The sequence below is a fragment of the Neoarius graeffei genome, chromosome 1 (genome assembly GCF_027579695.1).
Source record: "Neoarius graeffei isolate fNeoGra1 chromosome 1, fNeoGra1.pri, whole genome shotgun sequence".
NCBI classification, from domain to species: Eukaryota; Metazoa; Chordata; class Actinopteri; order Siluriformes; family Ariidae; genus Neoarius; species Neoarius graeffei.
Window position 1 is genome coordinate 43,421,663 of NC_083569.1, and position 19,075 is coordinate 43,440,737.

The 19,075-nt window shown below is 40.0% G+C and overlaps 2 protein-coding genes across 7 annotated transcripts in view; one reads left to right on the forward strand and one right to left on the reverse strand.

Annotated features, from left to right (window-relative positions):
• Positions 1-12,667, forward strand: part of plxdc2a (plexin domain containing 2a) — a 98,819-nt gene extending 86,152 nt beyond the window's left edge. The window contains exons 24-26 of the mRNA XM_060919069.1: positions 4,951-4,989; positions 11,992-12,149; positions 12,338-12,667. Coding sequence (XP_060775052.1) covers positions 4,951-4,989; positions 11,992-12,149; positions 12,338-12,565 — 425 coding nt within the window. The 3' untranslated portion in view covers positions 12,566-12,667. The remainder of the gene's footprint in view (positions 1-4,950; positions 4,990-11,991; positions 12,150-12,337) is intronic.
• A 94-nt stretch (positions 12,668-12,761) lies between these two features.
• Positions 12,762-19,075, reverse strand: part of myripa (myosin VIIA and Rab interacting protein a) — an 84,729-nt gene continuing 78,415 nt past the window's right edge. For 5 of the 6 annotated variants that reach the window (XM_060932191.1, XM_060932183.1, XM_060932174.1 and 2 more), the window contains exons 14-16: positions 13,967-14,044; positions 13,778-13,838; positions 12,762-13,593 (exon numbers count right to left, since the gene is read on the reverse strand). In XM_060932191.1, coding sequence (XP_060788174.1) covers positions 13,580-13,593; positions 13,778-13,838; positions 13,967-14,044 — 153 coding nt within the window. In that variant the 3' untranslated portion in view covers positions 12,762-13,579. The remainder of the gene's footprint in view (positions 13,594-13,777; positions 13,839-13,966; positions 14,045-19,075) is intronic. The other variant, XM_060932199.1, reaches the window with a different exon arrangement.

Sequence of the window (19,075 nt, forward strand, 5' to 3'; positions counted from 1 at the left end):
TTTTGAACATTCCTATGATAAAACGTCCTGCATAGTCTCTTTATGATAAACGTCTTAATGCCACTTACCCGTGAGGTTATCAAGTAGACTTCCTTTTTCGGAACCTTCCAGAGGTATAGTTGGGATGCCCATCCCGCAACAAAATATTTATAAGCTTCCAGGCTCTTGTAAGCTTTGAGGGCTTTGCCAGTGTAACACGATTCACGATTAACAAGAAAATTGTAAATGTCGTGGTAGGCCAGATCGGGCAAATCGCCGGCACCGCAGCTCCAAATTTCCCTGAACAAGGATTGCGGCAAATTGTACGGATCTGCAATCCCCAACCTGGAACACTTTTCCACGTAACGCTGCCTCACGTCACCTTCAAGATGCTGAACAAACTTAGACAAGTAATCGCGCGATGTAGATGGGGTATTTTCCGAATTTTCTTGGGGATTACTCCCTGGATCCATTACGCTTGCGCAAGGTAAACAATCCTGATGCCGTCCAATATGGCGGAGTACACACGTGTGGGTCACGTGACTGCACATCCTCTATAATGGGTGGCACAGTGGTGTAGTGGTTAGCGCTGTCGCCTCACAGCAAGAAGGTTCTGGGTTCGAGCCCAATGGCAGATGAGGGCCTTTCTGTGTGGAGTTTGCATGTTCTCCTCGTATCTGCGTGGGTTTCCTCAGGGTGCTCTGGTTTCCCCCACAGTTCAGAGACATGTGGTGAGGTTAACATGGGGTGGCCTTGGGCTGAGGTTGGGCCGAAGTGCCCTTTAGCAAGGCACCTAACCTCCAACTGCTCCCTGGGCACTGTAGCATAGTTGCCCACTGCTCTGTGTGTGTGTGTGTGCGCACGCTCATTGCTCACTTGTGTGTGCATGCATGTGTTCACTGCTTCAGATGGGTTAAATGCATAGGTTAAGTTTCACTGTGTGCTTAAGTCTGTGCTTGAGTATACATGTGACAAATAAAGGCCTTGGCTTCTAATACAGTAGGTGTTATCACTGTACAGTCTACATACATCAAACTCGATGGCGTAACCAAGTTTAACTTGTACGATTGCTGAAATCTCAGTCTGTAGGCATCATTAGACATTACAGGCAGAGAGTCTTACTCTTTTCTTCAAGGCAAGCATCACAAAGTGGTCATTGTAAGAGGGCTGAATATATTGGTAGAATAAAAATTACATTACATAAAAACTCTCTTTTGTTTGAATAAAACTATACAACGTCTCTATGTTTGAGCTTAAAATTTCAATTATTGTATGTGTTACTGTGTTTATATGTGTATTCATTTTTGCTCATTTTCTTTAAATATGCCAATAATTCTGGAGGGCGCTATATGTGTAATATGGATATTCAAAAGGAGCCAGTGGAACCAGTCCTACTGTTTACCAGGCCAACAGCCCAAAGCACAGGCTGTATGTCACATTTACAAGCCCTTACTCATACATTCAGTCTGCCTCATCCAACATAACAACACTGTAAATCTACCAGGAAGTGGCAGTATGGCTTACATCAACTCCACTTCACAGCCCATGAAGTCCAGTGCCAAGTCATTCCTTTAATAAAACTCCAAGTTGGGCCTGTAAATTACAACCCCGATTCCAAAAAAGTTGGGACAAAGTACAAATTGTAAATAAAAACGGAATGCAATGATGTGGAAGTTTCAAAATTCCATATTTTATTCAGAATAGAACATAGATGACATATCAAATGTTTAAACTGAGAAAATGTATCATTTAAAGAGAAAAATTAGATGATTTTAAATTTCATGACAACAACACATCTCAAAAAAGTTGGGACAAGGCCATGTTTATCACTGTGAGACATCCCCTTTTCTCTTTACAACAGTCTGTAAACGTCTGGGGACTGAGGAGACAAGTTTGTCAAGTTTAGGGATAGGAATGTTAACCCATTCTTGTCTAATGTAGGATTCTAGTTGCTCAACTGTCTCAGGTCTTTTTTGTCGTATCTTCCGTTTTATGATGCGCCAAATGCTTTCTATGGGTGAAAGATCTGGACTGCAGGCTGGCCAGTTCAGTACCCGGACCCTTCTTCTACGCAGCCATGATGCTGTAATTGATGCAGTATGTGGTTTGGCATTGTCATGTTGGAAAATGCAAGGTCTTCCCTGAAAGACACGTCGTCTGGATGGGAGCATATGTTGCTCTAGAACCTGAATATACCTTTCAGCATTGATGGTGCCTTTCCAGATGTGTAAGCTGCCCATGCCACATGCACTAATGCAACCCCATACCATCAGAGATGCAGGCTTCTGAACTGAGCGCTGATAACAACTTGGGTCGTCCTTCTCCTCTTTAGTCCGAATGACACGGCGTCCCTGATTTCCATAAAGAACTTCAAATTTTGATTCGTCTGACCACAGAACAGTTTTCCACTTTGCCACAGTCCATTTTAAATGAGCCTTGGCCCAGAGAAGACGTCTGTGCTTCTGGATCATGTTTAGATACGGCTTCTTCTTTGAACTATTGAGTTTTAGCTGGCAACGGCGGATGGCACGGTGAATTGTGTTCACAGATAATGTTCTCTGGAAATATTCCTGAGCCCATTTTGTGATTTCCAATACAGAAGCATGCCTGTATGTGATGCAGTGCCGTCTAAGGGCCCGAAGATCACGGGCACCCAGTATGGTTTTCCGGCCTTGACCCTTGCGCGCAGAGATTCTTCCAGATTCTCTGAATCTTTTGATGATATTATGCACTGTAGATGATGATATGTTCAAACTCTTTGCAATTTTACACTGTTGAACTCCTTTCTGATATTGCTCCACTATTTGTCGGCGCAGAATTAGGGGGATTGGTGATCCTCTTCCCATCTTTATTTCTGAGAGCCGCTGCCACTCCAAGATGCTCTTTTTATACCCAGTCATGTTAATGACCTATTGCCAATTGACCTAATGAGTTGTAATTTGGTTCTCCAGCTGTTCCTTTTTTGTACCTTTAACTTTTCCAGCCTCTTATTGCCCCTGTCCCAACTTTTTTGAGATGTGTTGCTGTCATGAAATTTCAAATGAGCCAATATTTGGCATGAAATTTCAAAATGTCTCACTTTCGACATTTGATATGTTGTCTATGTTCTATTGTGAATACAATATCAGTTTTTGAGATTTGTAAATTATTGCATTCCGTTTTTATTTACAATTTGTGCTTTGTCCCAACTTTTTTGGAATTGGGGTTGTAGGAATAGGGGAAGTAAAAAGGATGGAATACAATTTTATATACATCATATATAATACAAGCCCCAAATCAGAAAAAAGTTGGGACAGTATGTTAAAATTTAAAGTAAAACTGAAAACAATGATTTGTGAATAATGTTTGACCTGTATTGCACTCAGAACATTACAACAGCACATTATTTGATGTTTTAACTCATGATTTTTTTTTCCAAAATAAACACATTTCAATTTTTTTTTCTTGCAACACATTTAAAAAAGTTGGGATGATAATGCATTTACTACTTTGTAATGTTACCATTCCTTCTCATGACACTTAAAAGTTGCTGAGGGACTGAAAACACCAAGTGATGAAGCGTTTCATGTGTTATTTTGTCCCATTCTTCCTGCAAACAGGTCTTAAGGTGTGCAACAGTACAGGGTCGTCATTGTCATATTTTTCATTTCAAAATTCACCATACATTCTCTACTGGGGACAGCGGGGACAGGCACCGTCTTCTTCCACAGCCATGCCTTTGTAATGTGTGAAGAATGTGGTTTTGCATTGTCTTGTTGTAATATCCCTAGAAAAGATGTTGTCTTGAAGGTAGCATATCTTGTTCCAAAATCTCAGTGTCGTTTTATGCATTAATGCTGCCATCACAGAAGTGTAAGTTACCTTTGCCAAGGGCACTGACACAACCCCATACCATGACAGGAGATCACAGGTGTTCAGCTTAGGCTTGGGCCCTTGGCCTTTATGGGCAGCATGGTGGTGTAGTGGTTAGCACTGTCACAACATAGCAAGAAGGTTCTGGGTTTCCATGTTCTCCCCATGTCTGTGTGGGTTTCCTCCAGGTGCTCCGGTTTCCCCCACAGTTCAGAGGCATGCGGTGAGGTTAACATGGGGCAGCCATGGCCTGAGGTTGGGCTGAAATGCCCTTGAGCAAGGCACCTAACCCCCAACTGCTCCCCGGGTGCTGTAGCATAGCTGCCCACTGCTCTGGGTATGTGTGTGTGTGCTCATTGCTCACTTCTGTGTGCATGTGTGTGTTCACTGCTTCAGGTGGGTTAAATGCCTAGGTTAAATTTCACTGTGTGCTTAAGTCTGTGCTTGAGTGTACATGTGACAAATAAAGGCTGCTTGACTTGGCTTGGCTTCTTTACACACCAAAATTCTTCCAGATTCTTTGAATCATTTAATGATATTACACACCATAGAGAGTGAAATATTCAACTCCCTTCATATCTTTCTTTGAGAAGTTGTTTTTAAACATTTCAATAATTTTCTCAAGCATTTGTTGACAAACTGGAGATCCCCGGCCCATCTTTGCTCCTCAGAGACTAGGCCTTTCCTGGATACTGATTTTCTACCAAATCATGGTTACAATCATCTTCTGACATCACCTGTTTCAAACCACATCATTATTTAATTGTTTTACCTCATTACTGTCCCTAAATTGCTCCAATTTTTTTGGAATGTGTTGCAGGCCTGAAACGCAGGAATGGATGTATATTAACAAATGAAATGAAGTTGATCAGACAAAACATGAAATACCTTGGGTTCAGACTGTCTGCAGTGAAATACAAGGCAAAGTAAATTTAGAAATCATTGTTTTTTTTTCTGCATTTTCTTTACCGTCCCAACTTTTTCTGATGAGGGGTTGTATTTGCCCTCAGTATGAAATGTTATTTTTGCATCAGAACTAGAGACATAAAGCTACGAGATACTCAGTGTAAAAATGAGTCCGTTATACGTTGTTTTGATCTGTTTTGCTCTTCTCTGCAGAAGACACAAAGATTGCACTTCCTTTGACTGAAGACCGACGTAAGTGTTTCACTGAAGTGTCTCTATCCATCTAAAAAGCTTGCTATATTGTTTTGTTTTACAAATAAATAAATACCCTTGAAAAATTTGGTCCATAAAAATGCTAGTTATGTATGTGACTGTGGATCTACCTAACAGGGGCAATGTTTAAACACCTGGATATCTTCTTTTGTGCACACTTGCTGAAACTTTACTACAAAGTCATTTGGTGACATTATTTTACTATAAAACACCATATCACTTGTGATCTGTCCCTGGAACCTTCTCACCAGTTGGTACTGGTTCTGAGTGACTGGGATTGATATCAGTTTTGCAGTGTTCATAGACTCACAGATACAATCATAACTTGCAGTCTATTTCACCCCTCCTAAATTGATGAACCTATACCAAAATGTCATGAGGAAGCAACTCTCTGTCGGACTGATGGGAAAGGTGCTTGGATATAGAATCTGAAATATGTGTGTGGTGATGGTACTGAGTGGTACTGAGTACTGCCCGAGACAAGGAGATGCTTCTCATAGAGTGGCATGCTGCAGCAGGGGCCAGCCTATTGGCCATGGTGAGTTGCTCTTGGTGAGCCTAATTACGTGTGGGCCCACTTGAGTAGCTTCCTTGCCAAGCAAAGAGCACTATCTGATCTCATGCTGCCCTAGTGATTGGCATACCTGACCATCAAAACGTTGTCTGAGCACTCTACATCTGATGCTAGGTCATTCTTATGCTTGGAAAGAAACTCCAAGGTCTTTCTTGGCTTCTTCAAGTTCTTGTCTGAGAAGATCAATGCTAAGGGATGGGCACAGGAATTATGCCTGCCCTCAGCTTCCATTCTTCCAACCCAGGCACTGACCACAGAAATGAAAAGCCTGTACTACAACTTGTTATTCACTTGGAGGCAAAACTATGTGTATAATCAACTTCTTCAGATAGTAAGCAACACAAAAATAAACTAAAAAATGAGCCCAATAATAAAAAAAAGAAAAGAAAGAGAGCTTGGCTCCATTGTTAGTCTGATGTCAGTGATCCAGTCAACAATGTAGTTTAACCACAAGTGATTTAGCTATGATCCACTAACCCAGACAAAGCAGCCCCTAAAGGCCAATTTATGCTGACAACCCAGTCCTCGCAGATAGCGTCGCAGACAGTGTCTGCGTAGCCCCCCCACCTTCGCAGACGCTCTGTGCGCACCTCCCAAAAATTGTGACCACCGCAGAAGCCTTACAGACAGCGTCGCAGACAAGAGGGCTCTGATTGGTCCACTCTACATCCGCTGTACACGCACTTCCGCTTCCCTACTTTCCCGGTTTGTTTTGTTTTCACGACCGCCATTTTTAAAAACACGAGCGAAGATGGAGCAGCACGAAGAGCGGTTGATCGAGGAAGTGAGGAAGTACATACATCTATACGACTCCAGTTCTAGTCATTATAAGTAACCGGAGGATAAACACTCCACTAACCACACCCACCAACTACTCCTAGCGATTTCGCGACTTCGCGCCCCCTTGCGTTGTGGCGGTGAATAACATTGCACACGCCTATTACTCCCCGCTCAACGATAAATTACAACTGTCTGCGAAAAGCTATCTGCGAAAGCCTTGTCGCAAGAGCATGCAGAGGCCTTAAGGCTAATTTGAGAAATACTGAGGGAGGCCCCAGTCAGCACTGATATGGGGAAAAACTAGGGAAATTCCCTCATATCTGTATAAAGTCCCTTGCTAAAGTATTGGAACAGCAAGGTCAATTATTTTGTTTTTGCAATACACTGAAGTAATTTGAGATCAAAACCCCAATATGATATGACAGATAAGAATTTTGGCTTTAATTTCCTGATATATAGCATTAACCAATGTAAACATGACACCTTTTGCTTGAAATAGAGAGCTGTCTATGTGAGAAACAAAAGCTATTTTGAAGCTGGGAAAAGAGGGAAAATCTATCAGAGATTGCACAAGCATTGGGCATCCATCCATCCATTTTGGCATATCACTACAGTGGTGTGGCCACTCTGACAGGTTCAGCCATTGAAGTGTCTAGGGAACATTACAGTAGTGGTTTCCAGTTGCCTTCTACTGAATTATTATAGAGGTTTTCTCCTCTCAACCATTCACACTCACATTCACACCTATGGACAATTTAGAGCCACCAATTAGCCTAACCTGCATGTCTTTGGACTATGGGGGAAACCGGTGCACCCGGAGGAAACCCACGCAGACATGGAGAGAACATGCAAACTCCACACAGAAAGGCCCCATTGGCCGCTGGCCTCAAACCCAGAACCTTCTTGCTGAGAGGCAACAGTGCTAACCACTTACACCACCATGCCACCCATTGGGCATAGCTAATACAAAAAAAATTGGAATGTCCAGAAAAAGAGAGAAACCACTGGTGTACTAACAACCAGAACAACAGCAGTTGATGACAGGAACATTGCGAGAGCTGTGAAAAAAACACAAAAACAACAGTCAGTGACATCAACAATCTTCACAGGGCAGGGGTGAAGGAATCACAATCCACTGTTCAAAGAAGAATTTTAGAGCAGAAATATAGAGGTCATATCACAAGATGCAATCCACCCTTGGCAGGAAGAATCAGAAAGCCAGACTGGGATTTGAAAATAAATACGGTGATGAGCCACAAAAGTTCTGGAACCAAGACTGACCTCTACCAAAGTGACAGAAAGGACAAAGTGTGGAAAAAGAAAGGATCTGCTCATGATCTAAACATTTTAGCTTATCAGTCAAGCACAGTGCAGGTAGTGTCATGGCTTGGGTTTGCATGGCTGCTTCTGAAACAGGCTCATTAATCTTTATTGATGCTGTAACTTATGATGGTAGCAGCAGAATGAATTCAGAAAGCTACAGCAACATTCTGTCTGCCAATTTACAGAAAAACACATCCAATCTAATTAGGAGGAATATCATCATGCAGCAAGACAATGACCCAAAACATACTGCCAACACAAGAAAGGACTTCATCAGAGGAAAAAGTGGAAGGTTAGAGTCAATCACCAGACCTTAACCTAATTAGGCGTGCATTTCACCTCCTGAAGAGGAGACTGAAGGGATTAAACCCGCAAAAACAAAGAACTGAAAGAAGCTGTGGTAAAAGCCTGTAAAAGCATCACAAGTGAAGAATGCAACAGTTTGGTGATGCCAGTAGGTCACCAGCTTGATGCACCAAGGGATATGGAACCAAATGTTAAGTGTTATTTACTTTCATTTACTTTAAGACTAGTTCTTATACTTTTGCATATCAAAAAATTGTTTGGTCTGCCACCAAATGTGCCATGCTCTAAGTTGTGTAACATATCTTGATGTAAATATCAGGAAATTAAAGATAAAGTTCTAATCTGTTGTCTCATATTCATCTTTTGATCTCAAATACAAATGCCATCAGTGTATAGCAAAAAAATAAAAACACTGTTCCAGTACTTTCAGACAGGACTATATCCCTGGAACTCATGAACTTCATAAGCTCAGCAGTGTGAGGGCAGTATGATGAGGGGAAATCCACTCGATTAATCTAGTGGTGGATATCACAGGCCAGCAGTCCATTAGATGGCAACCAATGTGAGAAAAGGAGCTTAGTTCAAGGACAACATCGTTCAATGCATCGACTGAGAGACCAGCGCCATGCACAAAGAATTCACAAGTAACTGAAAAATTTAAAAGTTAACTGAAGTCTATCACCAGCTTTGGAGAACAGGGTACGTTCAGCTCCGACTGTAGTCATAAGCTTCTATGCAGATAGAACTAAAATACTCAAAAAAGTCTAACGTGTACAAGGTGAGGTGAGTAAAGGGACACATAGAGACAAAGGGACAATGGTAGATTTATAAAATGCTGGTATTGTAAAATACCACACCAAATGGTGGTCATGTGACTTTGTGGTAAGGTCTCAGCATGAAATACAACTGAATAAATCTGTGAAAATGTTACACAAATTATCAGTACTAACAGAATCAGTACGATTTAGACTTTTTGGTCTGTTTTTATAATGGCTGTGTGGTGGCGCAGTGTTTAACACTGTTGTCTCATAGCAAGAAGGTTCCGGGTTTGAACCTTGTGGCTGATTGGGGCCTTTCTGTGTGGAATTTGCATGTGATCCCTGTGCCTGCATGGGTTTCATCTGGGTGCTCTGGTTTCCTCTCACACTCCAAAGGCATACAGATTAGGTCAACTGGCTACTCGAAATTGCGAATGTGAGTGTAAATGGCTGTTCATCTCTGTGTTAGCCCTGCAATAGACCCCTTGCACTGACGTCACATTTACGTTAGCAACTGTCGCTACCCTTATCTTGGGGGACAAGCAAACTTTGTTGACATACTGTTCACATTCTTAAGCCAAGCGAAAATGTCTGGTGTCTGTTGCTGTTGTCTGAAGAAAACTACAGCTAAAAAATCTTTACTACCGGATTACTTGGATAATCTAAGTCAGAAAGAAGCAAAGGATAGATATACGCGGAACTTAGAGTTTATTGGGGGTTCTGATCCGTACAAAATTCCTCAAAACAATTGGAGTGATGGTGTAGATTTGTGGCCTAGCATTACCTACATAGATGTTGGAATATACCTTCTTTCTTCCGAAGAGTCCCGACATGGAATAACAGTTAAACTACAAAAGCAAGAAAACTTTCTTTGTTTAAAGACTTTTTCCCAACATCAGCTTTTGGGAACAGAATGCTGCGAAAGCCAAAGCATTTCCTCTCAAAGGACTCTGACCTGAACTGTGGGCTGGATGGTAAGCTATTCCCGGCCCTCAATATCTCAACAACCCCAAGAGCATTTAGTTACAGAGCTATTTGCACTCCATCATTTATACAGTGAGACTTATTATTGTTAAAACAATATCTGAAGTGTTATTTTTTTAAAATAACAAAATATCTTGCTCTAGACTTTCAGACAGTATTGTAAGATTTAATTTTATCTAACAGTGAATGGTACAATAATTACAAATGCTAACAGAATTAGCACATTCCAGTTGTAGCTGTAGTCATATAGTAACTATAATCACCCTTGTAATAATAATTTCAGTAAATGGTTAATGTTCAGTTCCCTCTTCATTTATTCTCGATTCAAAAGGCATACCTGAGTCACACAGATTGAATGTGTAATGGGCAATAGCAATTTTATCCAAAATAGTTTTTCCTACCTTAATCAATTTATTTCCATTTTACATGCATGCAGCTGTTGTAAAGTTCAGTGTGTTTGTGTAGAACTGGGGGTTCATTACTACACTATGGCTCCATGGTGGCATTTTGCACAGGACTGGGTTCCTTTGATAACAGAAGCAAAGCTTCAGTGCTCTCTGCTCTTAATCTCTTCTGTTCTTTCAGGATATATCATGCATGCCACTCCTTGTTGTTGTTGTTGTTTTTACTGAGTTATGTCCGAGTTGTTTGTTTGGTGCCCAATCTGAGATTTCTGTGTCAAATAAGGAAACTGGATAACCAGGCAACTTGTCCAGGGTGTACCCTGCCTCTCACCCATAGTCAGCTGGGATAGGCTCCAGCTTGCCTGTGACCCTGTAGAACAGGATAAGCGGCTACAGATAATGGATGGATGGATGGATGGATGGATGGATAAGGAAGCTGGTTCACCTATAAGAAAATCAAATACTTTCATGAAGAAACTAACTCAAATGTGAACAGAAATAAAATGAGATTCTTAAGCAAACTCTTCCATACTCACTTATGACTTTCTATTTTTTTTAAATACAAGTTCTTACCTGAAATAAAATGATCACTACAAATGCGAGTATTCGCGAATTTCTCTGGAGTTTTCAGGCTTAGAGCCTCTTGTCGTATTCTCTTTAACTACTCATTTCTTCATTGTTTTTGAAGCATTTGCTTCTCTTTGTTAACATTTTTCTTGATAGCAGGGAGATGGTAATACTTTTTATCTATTTCTCGATTTGAACAACCCAAAACAGTGGAAAAAATGAACCATATTTAAGACAGATTAAGCCTTGCTTATAGGAAAGATGGTGCTTGTTTGCCCCCCCAGGTGAAATTATCACATGATGCATGACATCATGTGCAAGGGGTCTGTAGATTGGAGACCTGCCCGGGGTGTACCTTGCCTCTTGCCTGAAGTCAGCTGGGATTGGCTCCAGTTTCCCTTGTAGCCTTCAGTGGATAAGTAGTATAGATAATGGATGGATGTTTTTGTCATTGTTTATTGAGGAATTAATGGTCCAGAATTAATGGTCTGTTCACATTTGAGACTGAACATAAGAAATCATCCTGATTCAATTCATCACTGACCCTTTAATTACCTCCATTTGTTTTTATGAATTTGTTTTATTTACGTGCTCCTTCTTCTTTTGTATTTTTTCTTTATTTAATGACCATAATTTTTCTATTTTAGCATGCTGAGGTTCAATTCATATATGAACACTACTTAACAATTATTCGCCAAAGGTGACGTGAATATCGGTGAATAATAACCGAGATGAAGTCAAGATTATTATTGACTGATATTCACTGAGCCTGTGGCAGATAATCGTCTTAGTATAAATACACAGGTGATTATTTAAAAATAAAATTAAAAATAGTATTGAAAAGTTATTTATTTCAAACTTCAAAAGCAACATGGAAATGTAATAATGGTGCGGCGCAGACTTGTCACTTATCTATGCCGACTCACATAAAATACTTTGTTTTGAACTAGATAAAATAAATTACAATTCCACCTTACTGTACCTTTGAATAGTTTTAGACCAAACTTTGTAGCATCTTTAGTGCTTTTAGGAACAGCATTTTCTTTCATCATTTGTAATTCTTCCTCACTTGCGGTGACAAAGCGATTGGCACCATTTTGCTGAGTCGCTCGAGGTGATTATTGAGAAATAGTTCACATTTCTCAACCAATCAGCACACGTGATTTCCTATAATCATCTCTGTAGTTATACTAATACTGTATATAAATAAAATTATTATTATTATTAAGACCATACAGCATATGATAGGTGCTTGAGGATTGTTTGGTGGTGTTTGTTCTGACAGCCCCTGAGGCAGAGAGGGCAGGTAGGCAAAGTGAAAGGCTGCAGACTGGTCTGCTTGTTAGCATCCTCCTCATCGTGCTGCTGCTGATGGCTGCAGTACTGGCTACAGTCTACATGTACCACCATCCCACCTCCAGTGCCAGTCTCTTCTTTATCAAGGTCAGCACATAAACACTTTTTTTAGCAAGTTTAATTTTTTGCATATTTTAAATAATAAATTATGCCAATGGCAAGGACTAGATGTACTTTTTAAATGTGTTCATTTGGTAGTTAGTAAAGGACAGCTTAACTACTACGAACATTTTACTTTTCCTGTGTAAAACAACTCTATTTTCCTGTGTGTTCAGAAACGGCCAACACATTGGCCTGTGATGAAATTTCGGCGAGGTTCTGGCCACCCAGCCTATGCTGAAGTGGAGGTTATTGGACGAGACAAAGAAGGCTTAATTTTAATAGAGCCTAAGGACAGCTTAGTCATTGCAGATCGACGAGAGAGTTCAATTACAACATATCAAAGAGATGGCTTCATTGTGCCTGACCAAAAAGAAAGATTCCTTGCTGTGGGACATCACTGACATGCATTGCACTCATTCTGGAAAGAGACTGGAAAAGAAACATGTCTCAGTTACTATATATCCAGTCAACTGTTTTTGTTTTGTTTGTTTGTTTGTTTTAATTATTCTAACATATGCTGACACAAATCAGTAGTGACAGAATTGCAGAAATATTGATTTGATATTTTGAAAATTAAATAAATGTTTGTTGGGTGTCAAAGAATTTATTTGCACTACATAGATTTTTTTTTTAGTAATGGAAAACAATTAGGAAATTCTCTTCCATTGTGTACACACACACACACACACACACACACACACACACACACACACACACACTATTCTCCATACACTTAGAGCATGCAGCACTGATATAATGTTACATAAAGGAATTTAATACATACTAAATCATTACACATTTTAAATTTTAATGTATGATTCCTTGGGTGTGATTCCAGTTCATTTATTTCTCTAGAAGGCTTTACTTGAGGAATAAACAAGAGCAAATTAGACAGACATGTCCATGATTTGTTAATAATGCTCTGAGAAATTGTGGTATGAAAAAAAATATATTTAGACTGGCTTTGTTTCTTGTAGAATGAGTTTCAATAAAATGAATAGACTTTAAGCTTTTGATGTTACCACCAAATAATAAATTTATCTCAATTTGAAATAAAATTATCCATAAGTACAGTTTATAATCTTCCAAATGTATATGGCACAAGATCAACAAATTATTATCGCTTATGTCAGTGAATAGTGCATAAATAACCCACTGTAATATATGGAATTTTACACAATGATTTTTGTTCCTTTTTTTAATTTTGTTTTGAGTTTTTTTGTTTTACATTTTGACCATTCATCAGTACGTTGGCCCACAATAATTGTATCTTCTGGAACCTAGTCATCATACAGTGCAGTGATTTTGGTTACGGCTAATGGCAAAGGTTGTCTGGGGCTGTAGTTCACTGACTAAAGGCACAGAGGTTCTGCTTGTTTGGCTGTAAAGTGATGCTTTCTGAGCTCCAGTCCTCACTATGTCTTTTTACCTAAAAATAGACACATGAAAAAAGACGAATTATAAAAGACTACTACATACACTGACAGATGTTGTATGTTCCTTATGGGGGTATTCTTTTTTGTTTGTTAGTGTCTTTGTGTGACAAAAAGTATTCTGAAAGTAATCAGACATGATGTAGAGCTCCTGGGACAGTTTGATGCTTTGGCTCTTACCTTGCGTTGGAGGCGCTGGCAGGCGGCGGCGGTGCTGGCGAGATGAATCTATGGTTTGTGGCTGCAATAAAAAATGATATATATTTCACTGGGTATGTGTGTGTGAGTGTGTGAACATGAGCAGTGTTACTGCTGCACAAATGTGTCAAATGCCTGAGACACTGGCATGGTACTTTGTCTTGTTCTGACCTTGGAAAAACGTGTCTGTGGTGTTACATTAAGGCCAGCATTTTTCAGAGCTGCAATTCTTGCTGCAATGTCTGATACCTGAAGAAAAAAAGTCCACTTATAGCTTCATGTTAATATTTCAAATTTACCCTGCCCAGGCCATAAGCACAAACAAAACAAAACAAAAAAAATGCTTACATGTGCATGCAGTGATTTCAAATGGTTACTGATATTGTGACACTGGTGCTGAAACCCAGGACTGTGCGCAAGGCAGGAACACACCCTGGGATGCTAGTCCACCACAGAGCAACATTCACATGCATTTGCATACATTCGCATACACTCAGGAGCAATCTACCATAGTCAAACCACCTACCAGGTGTCCAGCCATAGGACTATAATGAACTGCAAGTAAAGGAGTTGCTTCTCCTGCTTGTGTGTCCCTATTCACACTGTACAACCCTTCATCAAAAATAAAATTAATAATGGTTGGGAAGGGTAGTGGGGTGGCACTGTCTCACAGGAAGAAGTTTCTGGGTTCAAACCTCGAGGCCACTTGGGGTCTTTCTGCTTGCACTGCAAAAAATGGCCTTTCAAAAATAAGAAATAAAAGATTAAAACAAAGCATATTTGCTTGAATGAGGTGAAAAAAATCTGCCAATGGAACTAGTCAAATTTGACTTGGTAAGATTTCTTAAAGTAAGATGAAAAATCTAACCTGTTTTTAGATGAAATAATTCCAAAATAAGATTGGGGAACTTATTATGCGAGATCTGATTAACTCAAAATAATCAAAATAGTTCTTATAACAAGATCGTACTTCTTACATTTAGCCATTCAAGTCATTTTTTTTAAAGATTTTTTGGGGGCCTTTTCCACGTTTATTGGATAGGACAGTGTAGAGACAGGAAATAAGCAGGAGAGATTGGGACATGACCACAGGTCAGAATCAAACCTGGGTCCCCAGATTTATGGTATGGCACCTTATCCACCTGAGCCACAACAATGCATTTTGGGAGCACTAGATTCAAAGATTTCAGTAAAGTTCATTTATTCCCAAAACAAGCATATAGTACTTTGGTTTTTTTTCTTGAAACAAGATGAACCGCATTTGACAAATGTTCAAAATGTACTTACTTGTTTTAAAAAAAAACTTGTTTTATTTTCAAAGGTGCTCCAAATAAGACTTTTTCAAGACATTTTGTCTATACAAGATTTTCAAGATGGACTGTCTAAAAACTAGCCTTTCTAGCTAAATGAGGTTTTGCTTGTTGGGCAATTATGTCTTATAATAAGGGTGGCTAGATGTTTTGATTTGAAAATAGACAAATAAACTTCCTAAGATTTTTAATTTTTGCAGTGTGGAATTTGCATGTTCTCCCTGTGCCTGCGTGGGTTTCCTCCACGTGCTCTGGTTTCCTCCCACAGTCCAAAGATTTGGTCAAGTGGAGACTCTAAATTGTGAAGGTTGTTTGTGTTAACACTGCAATAAATTGGTGACCTCGCCCAGGGTGTACCCCACCTCTTGCCTGAAGCTGGATGGAAAGGGTAATGCTTACCCACTCAAAACCATACAGTCACCTACTATTGCTACATTACAGTGTTCAGAAAGTATTCATACCCCTTCACTTTCTGCACAATTTGTTGTTTTATATATCCTTTTTAAGCATTAACCTGCACACAAAATCCATAATCACAAAGTTAAAACATGTTTTAAAAATTTTTTTTTTGGCGAACTTCCTGGAGCATCATATACTGTACATCCTCTTTGTTTTAATTATCTTGAGATGTTTCTAGAACACTGGAGTCCACCTGTGGCAAATTCACTCAATAGTGCAGACCAAAAATCAAGCAAAGAAGTCCAAGGAACTCTCCATCGACTCCTGTGATTATACTAGTGAAGTGGTGATTAGTGAAGGGGTCTGAATACTTTCCTAACCCACTCAATGTTGTGAGATGAAAGCTTTCAGGAATGTCTTCTATGTATAACGAAGGTTTGTTTGTTTTTAAATAAATGGCCTAGCAGCTGGACTGCTAATAGGAACGCTGTGTTTCACCTGACAGGTGCATTGCAGTGCCCTCCAAGATTATTGGCCCTTCTTGTAAAGATTATAAATATTAGTAAAAAGGATTAGGAAAAATTCACCTTTTGGTGAAGTAGTGTCATCTCACACTGAAAAATCCAACCTTTAATTGAAATAAGCTTATTCAGAGAAAACCAAATACATCATTAATAAATAATGATTTTCAACAAAAGCACATATGCCACTATTATTGTCACCCCAGCATTTAATACTTTGTACAACCTCCCTCTGCCAGTAAAACAGCACTGAGTCTCCTACAGAGCAGGGCATTTGAGCCCATTCCTCTTTACACAATCTCTCCAGATCATCCAGGGTCCCAGTCCCCCTCTTGTGCACTCTCCTGTTCAGCTCATCCCATAGGTTTTCAATGGGGTTCAGGTTAAGTGACTGAGATGGCCATGGCAGAAGCTTGATTCTGTCATCAGCTAACCATTTTTGTGTTGATTTGGACATATGCTTCAGATCATAGTCCTGCTAGGAGATCCAATGATGACTCAGTTTTAGTTTCCTGGCAGAGGCGGACAGATTTTGATTTTAAATGTCCTGGTATTTCATGGAGTCCATGATGCCACACACCCTAACAAGGTTTTCATGGCCTTTGGTGGAAAAACAGCCCCAAAACATCACAGAACTTCCACCACATTTAAGAGTTGAGACTGGGTTCTTTTCATTATAGCCATCCTTCTTTTTACACCAAACCCACCAGAGTGTTTATTGCCAAAAAGCTCCATTTATGTTACATCAGACCAAAGAACACAGTTTCAATCAGAGTTGTAGCAGCGTTTCGCAAACTTCAGGTGCTTACGTTTGTGGTTAACTGACAGAAAAGGCTTTTTTCTGGCATATATTCCAAATAATCTTTGGCATGGAGGTGGCGTCTGATGGTGGTTTTGGAGACTTGGAAACCCCAAGATTTTACTTTTTCTTGTAATTCACAAACAGTGATCCTTGGGGATTTTTTGCCTCTCTTACCAACTGGAATGTCCTCACTGTATGTGGGGGGTGATAAACTTGAGTCCTTTTCCAGGCAGGTTTGTAACAGTTCCAGCTGGTGTCCATATTTTTATTATTACCCTAACAGTAGAAATGGTGGGCGGCACGGTGGTGTAATGGTTAGTGCTGTCGCCTCATAGCAAGAAGGTCTGGGTTCGAGCCCCGTGGCTGGCGAGGGCCTTTCTGTGCGGAGTTTGCAAGTTGTCTGCATGGGTGTGCTCTGGTTTCCCCCACAGTCCAAAGACATGCAGGTTAGGTTAACTGGTGACTCTAAATTGACCGTAGGTGTGAATGTGAGTGTGAATGGTTGTCTGTGTCTATGTGTCAGCCCTGTGATGACCTGGCGACTTGTCCAGGGTGTACCCCGCCTTTCACCCGTAGTCAGCTGGGATAGGCTGCAGCTTGCCTGCGACCCTGTAGAACAGGATAAAGCGGCTAGAGATAATGAGATGAGTAGAAATGGCCATTTTCAGGTGAGTAGCTATTTTTTTTAATTACCATTCCCTGACTTTTGAAGGTCAACACACTTCTCCCTCATTAGGTTTGTGTGTTCTCTTATCTTTCCCATGTTAATGGATGACTAAGGGAATTTGGCCTGTGTCACCTCATATCTGTACCTCAGTTAATCAGGAAGTCATGGATTACAGCTTGAAAATTCCTACATGCTCCAATCAACTTAAAATAAATTTAAATGGGAAACACGCTTCAGTTACTTTGTATTCACTAGAATTTCCAGGGGTGCCAATAATAGTAGCACGTGCTTTTGTTTAAAATAATTATTTCTTGATGCGGGATTTGTTCTTCTCTGAATAAATTTATTTCAACTAAATGTAGGCTTTTTCTCATTTTTTCGATGTGAGAGGAGGATCCTTCACCAAAAGGTGGATTTTTCTAACCCTTTTTACTAATCTTTACAAGCTGGGGGCGACGATCATGGAGGACACTATAAGTACAACCCCAAATCAGAAAAAGTTGGGAGAGTATGTTGAAATTGAAATTAAAGCTGGAAACAATGATTTGTCAATCATTTTTGACCTGTATCGCACTCAAAATACAATGGCACATTATTTGATGTTTTACCTCATGACTGAAAAAAGTATGGAATGTGACCACTTCATACCACTTTATAAAGACCATTTACCACTTTGTAATGTTTCCATTCCTTCTTATGACACTTAAAAGTTGTTGAGGGACTGAAGACACCAAGTGATGGAGCATTTTAGGTGTTATTTTGTCCTATTCTTCCTGAAAACAGATCTTAAGCTGTGCAACAGTTTCGGGTCATCGTTGTCATAGTCTGTTTCAAAATGCACCACACATTCTCTATTGGGGACAGAAGGGACAGGCACCCTCTTCTTCCACAGCCATGCCTTTGTAACATGTGCAGAATGTGGTTTTGCATTGTTTTGTTGAAATCTCACTGGAAAAGATGTCGTCTTGAAGGCAACTTGTGCTGCTCCAAAATCTCAATGTACTTTCTGTATTAATGCTCCATCACCGAAGTGTAAGTTACCTTTGCCAAGGGCACTGACACCCTGGCTTTTGGCATGGTTGCTAGTAACGGTTTGGAGGGTCCTTTTTGTCTTTGGTTCAGAGCACAAAATGTTCATTTCTTACACACACACACACACACAAAAGATTTGGAATATTGATTCATCTGTCCACAATACACATTTCCAATGTGATGGTCCATCCCAGATTCCTCTGAGCTCAGACAAGCCGACGGCGCTTCTGGACACACTTTACATTTTACTTTACACTTTACCTTTTTGCACAGTAAAGTTTTAACTGGTATTTGTGGATGTAACTCTGTATTGTAGTGCTTGACAAAGGTTTGCCAAAATAATCCTGAGCCCATGTGGTTATATCAGCTATAGATGAATGATGGTTCTTGATGCAGTGCTGTCTGAGGGATCAGAGATCATGGGTGTTCAGCTTAGGCTTGTGCCCTTGCCCTTTATGCACCAAAATTCCTCCATTCCTTGAATCATTTAATGCTATTATGCACCACAGAGGGTAAAATATCCAAATCCCTTCCTATCTTTCTTTGAGG